Source organism: Arachis ipaensis, chromosome B08 (assembly GCF_000816755.2).
Source record: "Arachis ipaensis cultivar K30076 chromosome B08, Araip1.1, whole genome shotgun sequence".
NCBI lineage: Eukaryota > Viridiplantae > Streptophyta > Magnoliopsida > Fabales > Fabaceae > Arachis > Arachis ipaensis.
In genome coordinates, this window is record NC_029792.2 from 117,951,829 (window position 1) to 117,961,298 (window position 9,470).

General features: G+C 31.7%; 1 protein-coding gene across 1 annotated transcript in view; it reads right to left on the reverse strand.

Annotated features, from left to right (window-relative positions):
* The window catches only part of LOC107613714 (methyltransferase-like protein 17, mitochondrial), a gene marked incomplete in the record, with an annotated part of 8,762 nt that continues 8,374 nt past the window's right edge, over positions 9,083 to 9,470 (reverse strand). Inside the window, 1 exon segment of the mRNA XM_016315831.2 lies at positions 9,083 to 9,470. Within this exon segment, the coding sequence (XP_016171317.1) occupies positions 9,383 to 9,470 (88 nt within the window).

Sequence of the window (9,470 nt, forward strand, 5' to 3'; positions counted from 1 at the left end):
CCGGGATTTAAATACATCTCCGGTTCGTATCTCAAGATACCTCACTATAGAGGGAGAATCATATCCAACATATATCCCCAATTTTCTTTGGGGTCCCATTTTGGTGCGATTAGGTGGTGCAATGGAAATATATATCGCACACCTGAATATTCTTAAATGGGAAACATTTGGCTGCTGGCTAAAAGCTAATTGCATAGGAGAGAACTGATAGTAACTCGTTGGCCTCAAACGAATAAGTGTTGCGGCATGTAAAATAGCATGCCCACAAACCGAGGTTGGGAGATTTGTTCTCATAAGTAAGGGTCTAGCAATCAATTGGAGGCGTTTAATAAGTGATTCTGCCAACCCATTTTGTGTGTGAACATAAGCTACTGGATGTTCAACACTTATTCCATTAGCCATACAATAAGCATCAAAAGCTTGGGAAGTAAATTCAACAGCAGTATCAAGACGAATTGCTTTGATTGGATTTTCTAGAAATTATGCTTTTAATCGAATAATTTGAGCTAGTAATCTCGCAAACGTCAGGTTGCGAAAAGACAATAAGCACACATGTGACCATCTCGAAAATGCATCTATCAGGACCATAAAATATCTAAAAGATCCACATAGTGGATGGATAGGTCCACATATATCACCTTAGATCCTTTCTAGGAATTTAGGGGACTCAAATCCAATCTTTACTGGTGATGGCCTTAAAATTAACTTCCCTTGAGAACATGCAGCACAACAAAATTCACTAGATTTAAGAATCTTCTGGTTCTTTAGTGAATGTCCATGGGAGTTTTCAATAATTCTTCGCATCATGGTTGTTCCCGGATGACCCAATTGGTCGTGCCAAGTTATGAATTCATTTGGGCTAGTAAACTTTTGGTTTACAATGGCATGTGATTCAATTGCACTAATCTTGGTGTAATATAACCCAGATGAAGTGAGGGTAATTTTTCAAATATAACTTTCTTATTTGAATCATGAGTTGTGATACATAAATACTCATGATTTTCCTCATTCATTATCTCAACATGATATCCATTTCGGCGAATATCTTTAAAGCTCAACAAGTTTCTTAGAGACTTGGTAGATAATAGTGCATTATTTATTATGAATTTTGTTCCTATGGGAAACAAAATTATAGCTCTTCCGGAGACTTCAATCACATTGCTTGAGCCAATAATAGTATTAACATATTCTTCTTTTGGCACAAGATGGGTAAAATATATATCACTTTTGAGAATAGTGTGCGAACTTGCACTATCCGCAAGGCATACATCTTCATTACATATCCTTGCCATTCTCTTCAAAGACAAATAATAATAATAATAAAATAAGTAGTATGCACAGTTAAATTGAATACTTGATCGGAATTATTTTTCTAAGAAAATAATGTCATATACTAAAATTTTATTTTAAATCTTGACACATTTAATGATTTCAAAACATAAACATTAATATTTCATTATTTATATACATCATATTTGAAACTTAAATACATAGAAAATAAAAACTTAACAATAAGTTCTTTACATTATTTATTTATATAGATACTTAACAACCCCACATATTAAACTATTCCATCGTTGATCAAATGACCAATATTTCCTTCAGGGTCCTCAAAGAAATCAGATACATCATAATGAGTAGTGAAATTTTCAGCATCATTTGAAACAAAATTTGTTTCCTTTCCTTTGTCATCTTTTTTCAAAGATGCTTGGTAAAGATCAACTAGGTGCCTTGGGGTACGACAGGTACGTGACCAATGGCCTTTTCCACCACAACGGAAACACTTATCCTCTGTTGATTTAATTTTTCCCAATATTTCTTTCTTTATTCCACTTCTGGTGAGATCCTCTCTTTTGAATATAATTCATTTTCCTTCCATAATTTTTCTTGTTATTAAAACCTTTCCATTTACCTCTTTTGGGGTAATTTGCCGCATTTACTTCAGGAAATGGGGCGGCGCTAGCTGGACGCGCTTCGTGGTTTTTCAAAAGCAACTCATTGTTGCGTTCAGCAACAAGAAGGCAAGAAATTAACTCAGAATATTTTTTAAATCCTTTTTCTCGATACTGTTGCTGCAGGAGCACATTCGAGGCATGGAAGGTTGAAAAAGTTTTCTCCAACATATCATGATCAGTTATCTTTTTCCCACATAATTTCATTCGTGAGGTGATTCGAAACATTACAGAATTATATTCATTTATGGATTTAAAATCCTGTAGACGCAAGTGCGTCCATTCATAAATGGCTTGAGGAAGTATCACCATTTTTGATGATTGTACCTTTCTTCAAGGTATTTCCAAAGATCTGCAAGATCTTTTAATGTAAGATACTCATTTTTCAATCCTTTGTCAAGATGACGACGAAGAAAAATCATGACTTTGGCTTTATCCTTTTGGATGTATTATTTTCAGCTTTAATGGTATCTCCAAGATCCATTGAATCAAGATAGATTTCAGCATCTAATATCTATGATAAATAATTGTTTCCAGATATATCAAGAGCATTAAATTCAAGATGAAAGAGTTTCGACATAATGAAAATTTGTTACCTGAGTCTTCCTAAAAATTTGATCAGAGTCTCGTGCTGATAACGTGTTGTAAAATAACTAAATAAATAAGAAAGAAGTAACAAATATAAAATATGAAAATATAATTAGATAACTCAAGTAGTAATATTTACTAGAATTACTATATCAATGTAGTAGATATAATTAATATATTTAATAATATTATAATAAAGTATATAATTGAGAAAGAGAAAGAAAAGTATAAGAGAGAGAATATTATTTTATTGCTTGTGTGTATCTTTCATTTGCCCCGTACATGTTTTTATAGGCAAACAAAATTTGCTTTTTCAAACCTCATGTGTGCGAATTTGGGGAGGAATCAATTAAAATTTATAAGATAAAAAGGGGTAAAGGAAGAATTGAGTTATGAGTAGATCCTCACCTAGCGGCGTTTCACTCAGCAATCGCCGCTGATGTTGCGGCACACGAAGGGTTCCTTCTTCCGCAGACCCAAATTGCGGTGGCAAATTGAAATGCCCCTAATTTTCTGCCTCCGTTCAACATTCGTGGTGTAGTGATCTTTTTTTTCTTATTTTATCTTCTCAAATTTCTTCTTATTTTACTCTTTTAACAAGAATAAAAACAAAAAGAATCAAACAAAGAAGAAGAAGAAACACATAATGGTACAAAATTACTTGGAAGAGGATGAACTTACATTCATTCAACTAAAAGAAAGAAAGAAAGAAAGAAAAAAAAGAAAAAGAAAAATACAACATTAGAAGAAATACTTTTCTGTATTTGCAGCAAATTTGGGTGTAACACGAAGATATTTGAGTGTATTGTTTAAGAATTTTCGATGTATGTGTGTTGATAAGTTCTACATAATTCAAAATTTTTTCTCTTCCTCCTCCTCCTCATCTTCTGCTGCTTCTTCTTTTTTCATCATCATCACCATCTTTTTCTTTTTTTTTTCTTATTCATCTTTTTCTTTTTGTTTTACCTTCTCATGTTTCTTTTTGTTTTACTCTCTCACCAACATCACCTCCTCCTTTTATTCTTCCTTCTTTTTTCATTAGAATTTCTTCTCTTCCTTTCTTTTCCTCCTTCTCCTCCATCATCAGTTATCTTGTTGTTGAAGATAATGAATAATTCAAGTTCAAATTGTCAGTCGAATCAGAACGAAATTGATTATTTTGAATCCAATCAAGTGGCCGAGGTGTGGTTCGATTCTGGTTAATGTTTTTGTTAGTAGTTTATGATTCTGTAGGTGAATAATGTTTTTGTTTATGAAAATTATTGTTCGTCGTTGATGGTTTGAATTGAATGTAATGTAAAAGTTCTGCATTAAAGAAAATATTTTTCTGTATTTGGGTGTAAAACGAAGATATTTGGGTGTATTCCTTAAGAATTTTTGGTGTATGTGTGCTGATAAGTTTTGAATAATTCAAAACTCTTTTTCTCCCTCCTCCTCATCTTCTACTGCTTTTTCTTCTTCTTTTTCATCATCATCATCATCATCATCATCATCTTCTTCTTTTTTTCTTATTCATCTTTTTTTTTCTTGTTTTATTTTCTCAAATTTCTTCTTGTTTTACTCTTTTAATAAGAAAAAAAACAAAAAAAATCAAACAAAGAAGAAGAAGAAACACATAATGGTACAAAATTACTTGGAAGAGGATGAACTTACATTCGTTCAACTAAAAGAAAGAAACAAATAAGGAAAAAAAGAAGAACAAAATAAATGCAGCATTAGAGAAAAAACTTTTCTATATTTGCAGCAAATTTGGGTGTAACACGAAGATATTTCGGTGTAACACGAACATATTTAGATGTATTGTTTAAGAATTTTCGGTGTATGTGTGCTGATAATTTCTGCATAATTCAAAACTCTTCCTCGTTCTCCACCTTATCTTCTGTTGCTGCTTCTTCTTCTTCATCTTCTTATTTCATATTTTCATAATTCTTCTTGGGAGAAAAAATCAAACAAAGAAGAAAAAAATATATAATGTTACAAAATCAATAGAAAGAGGAGGAAAAAATACAGCAACAATAACAGTAATAAAAAAACGACGATAAAGATGAAACAGGCGAAGAAAAAAGAGGAGAAAAGCAAAGAAGAAGGAGAAGAAGAAGGAAGAAGAGGAGGAGGAGTGTAACACCCTAACTTTTAGAACCTCATGATCGTACTAAAAGGTTGAGCGCTACTTACCTCTATTCCTTTAATTACATACTATGTTTATTTAATATTGAGCCTTCGTGAATACGAACGGAAACTCTTATTAAGAAAACGAAAGGAGACTTTGTTTTAAACCGCTTAATCACAAAATTATATATATTCACATAGATTTATATACATAGACTTATTTCAAAGAGTCTCAAATACAATTCCTACCCCTCTAAAAAATAAAAACAATAAATGACGAGGGGAAAATAAAATCTAAGAACTCAACTTGTACACAGAATCTTCTATGCTCTTGTAGTTCCGCACTAAGCCTTTGCACCTGTAGTTGAAAGGGGTGAAAATAGGGGGTAAGAACTGGGGAGTTCTTAGTAGGGTCGGGGTTAGAAGTTAAGTTCATTTTATATATACTTGGTCAGCAACAACAGTCCACAAAGTACGAGCCAATTCAACAATTATAGAACACAAAACCCAATCACAAGCATACACAATCATAGAAAACACGCTCACAAACAAATATTCGCAAACAAGTATGATGCATGTCTATCCCTAGTGCAGGTAATGAGCTCATCTGTCGGTTTCGACCCGCTCCCGATGCAACTCAGCAACCTTTGTCTGAGTTTGGTTTCCAGTGTCATAACCTCTGTAAGCAACCTCTGTCTTACAGGTGCGACTCTCTTGAGCCGATGTATACAATCATAACCTCTATAAGCAACCTTTGTCTTACATGTGAGGCTCTCTCTAGCCAATGTATGTAGTGATAATCTCTGCAAGCAACCTCTGTCTTACAGGTGCGACCATCCCCTGAATTGGCCGATGTATCTCTGGAAGCAAATCTCGGTGGACTCACCACCATATCTCTGCTCGTTTTCAGCAGGTACATAATCATCTTAGTTCATTCTTTCTTTCGTTTCTTTTATTCTTACTCTCTGCTCTCCTGTGCAGAGGTTCTTTAGAATCTTTTAATCTTTTCTCTCTGCTCTTTTGTGTCAGAGGTTTTCTTTAATATTTTTCTTTTCTTTTCTTTTCTTTCTTCTTCTTTCTTTCTTATCATTCATAATATAAATCATCCTCACATTGTTCCCTCGCCTTTCCCTAAGTGCCTTATGAAAAAGAATTATAAAGTTCTTTAATTAAGTCTGTATTCTCTAAAGTTTTTAGGATTACTTTGCTTGCTTGCTTACTCATTAATATTACACATTACAATATTCTTATTTTTAACTTCTATATTTTATAAAATTATATTTGAATCCCACTTATTTTCATATTTATAAAAACAACCCTGATCTTTTATAAAATACCTATTTTTACCCCGTAAAAAATACAATTTAATTATTAATCTTTCTCTTATATCAAAACCGAAATCCTTAACCCTTTCCTTTCAAAATATTACTTTTATTTTAATCCGTTCTCGAGTTTCTCGATTACCGATTCTTTGTCACTTTTAATTTAATCCATCGACCATCAAATCTCACCAAATTTATACTTTATTTTCAACGATATTCCAGCCCAAAATTTACCAAAACACGCTAACTGGTCATTCATATATAGCCGAACCAACAAATCATAATCAATAATAATAATTCAACCAAATTAACTCATTCAAACTCAAACAATAATCTACCAAATCAACATTCACTTATCAAATTCACATTTAATGATTATAAAGTTACCAAACCCTACCTCTATACGAAATTAAACTAACGGGATCTCCAAAGAAGTTTTTTTGATCGAGCTACTGGAGAAGAAAATATCAGAAATCGTCTGTGCGTCCTAAAACTCTAATTAGCCAAACTCAAGGGGAAGAGAAACTATGTCACCGTCAACTTCCACCAATCAAAAGTTGGGTCAACGTGTAGAGGAAGAACATACAAACACTTTTACTGGATTAGATTTTTTATTGGAGTAACGGATCGCAAGAAATCGAACGCCAAAAATTTATGTTTCCATGAAAATCTCTCTCGGTCTTTCTCTTTTTTCCTCTCATGGCTTCGTTGAAAATGAAGAAGCTTAATTGTTAATGATGATAATGTATGTTAGGGAGGGTTGGGTGTCACTAAAAAGCCACGTGTCGCGTTCTTAAGTTGTTAATTCAGCGATTCAAATTATAAATATCTTAAACGGATAATTATGAAAGTTGGATATATTAAAATACAAACAATAATATATATGAGTTACTAATATAAATGACATTAATAATATAATGACAAAAAATATACGATAAAGCATTAGCAAAGTTAAGTTCACTAAAAAGTACCGATATTTATTCATATCGGCGGATATCGAATAAAATAAATTATAATTAATTTAAATTTTAATAGTTATAAATTAATTTAATTATTTTTAATAAAAAAATAATTTTTAAAAATAAGAAACTCCAATTTATAAAATAAATAGTAACTTATTTATATTTATATTTTTAAAATTGAGGGTCGTTTACAAGGAGGAGAAGGAATGCGAACCGCGCTATGAAAAACGTTGAGTAGCGCGTGTGTTAACACGCTCGTATGGGTGAGCGTCCTTTTTGTTGGGTTTAGCCCAACTTGTATGATTTGTAAACCAAAATAACTTATATGTGTCTTCTCAAAATAAATACTTTAATTACTCTTGTTTTACTTTTAACAGTACTGCTAGGAAAACAAAAAAACTTACTTTATTTAGTATTCATGAATTGTTATTAGGATTTGTCTTATTTAAAATTCATTAATTAGTACGACAACTAATAATTACTAAATAAGGTTTGGCTAATTTTTTTTATCACCAAATATTTTCGTTACTTTAATTACTATTTATCTTGCTTAAATAGAATTTTCTTTGCTTTCATTAAATAAAAACCCCTTAAAATCAAATCAATTATGATATACCCTTCTTTGAAAGACGATGACCTGAGTTAGACTGTAACCACATTGATTTTGATGTGATATGATTTACAAATTATAATTTGGTAGCTAGTGCGACCTAATTCTTAACGAAACATAAACATAATAAACACTTAAATTGCACTGCCATCTTAGCTTTGCTAAATCAATAACAGCATGTTACTATTCTTCATAAACAACTAATTATTGTATCATCACAAATTCAAAGGCAAAACTGGTACACACTAACACACTAATAACTAATAATAAAACTTATAATTTTGTTGGTTACAACAATTTAAAAATTTTGGAGAACGTTTGAATAATGAAATGCTCACCTAGTTTATGTCAATGTTGAACATAGTATGAGTGAATAAAATAGTTTACCCATAAGAACTAATCTGCTTCAAATTATCCATACATTTTAAAAATTAACACACGGTGTTGAAAACAAAATTTATCTCACCTTGATTGATCGTTTTAGCATTTCACAACCACCTCATCTACTTGTTCATATATTTTCCAAATAATAGAAATTATTATAAGCACACATACAAGACGATAATCCAAAGTCAAATACAAAACAAGTACTTTACTTAATTATCTTGGCGTTGACTCATTATTGAAGGTTCATTTTCTATTTCCTTTGCCTCTTGTGGAGGCCATTTAATACGCATCCAATATGCCCTATTGCGTGGAGCTCTAATGCACAAGAGTTGCATTTCAAGGATTCAATTATTTGTTTTAAAGAATATAATCAAAACAACAATTCCAGTTTTTGGCTTGGTATATTGCTTCAAAGTTCAAACATCAAAAACATAAGGGTTACTCAACAATCAAACATCTAAAGCAGCTATAAAGAATCTCAATACCCTAAAACTTTGTAACACTTAAGCTTATCGGATGTGACTATTGTAAAGAGGCAATGAGGCATATATGATACAAGCATGTTTTTAATCCTAGGTTTAGACCTAAATCCTAAACCCTAATACGTAAAAGAAGTAGGAAAAGAGAAGGAAAAAGACGTTGAGCGCGTAAATAAGACAAATGGAAAACATGTTTTAAGGTACTTGATTGGATTTGATTATAAAAATAATTGTTTATCTTGCATTTTCATTAAATTCACATAGTTTGAACTCTCACAAAACCCTACTGCTACTCTACGCTAGCACAATAGCACCCATAAACTTTTCCATTGCTTATATTAAAAGCATTTTTTCTTTTCCGGTTAGACAATTTGACTGATAAAAAAAAAAAAAAAAAAACACCCCAAAAAAGGGGAACCAAATTGTACTAAATATAATTTAAATGGTGAGATAAATTATGTAAGTGTATTTCTACATCACAAATAGCTCATTGAATTGCTGCCAAATCAGCTTTATTATTCATAAACAACTGACTAAGTAGTTGATTCATTAACTTCCGTTTTATAATCAACTCAACAACTACTCCTTGAATAAAGTCATTATATTTGGTAACTATTGGAAAAAAAAAATCATAGCTTTGAACCATATATATAACAATTAAGAAATATACCACTCATGCTAAAGGAGAGTTATGTGAGCTTTTTTATTTTTTTGGTCACCGAGAGTTATGTGAGCTTAACTCAATAGTAGATAATGTATGAGCCTAAATATTGACCCATGAATACAGCCAGCATTTCTCTTTTACAAGTATCAAAATTGTTAACATGCATTAACTGGTTTATTACAAGGAAGAAGGTTGATTTGAATCTTTTGCTTTGTAAAATGCTGTAATTTAATCTATATTCCAATTGAAAGGCCAAAACTCCAAGAAATGAAACAGAGAGAATTGAACACAGCCCACATAATGCTTGCTTCAAAATGGCCATAGGTCACCCCAAATAGATCTTTTGGCTTGATGATGTAATGTAGGATTCTTGCTCTTTGTAACAACAATGCGATCA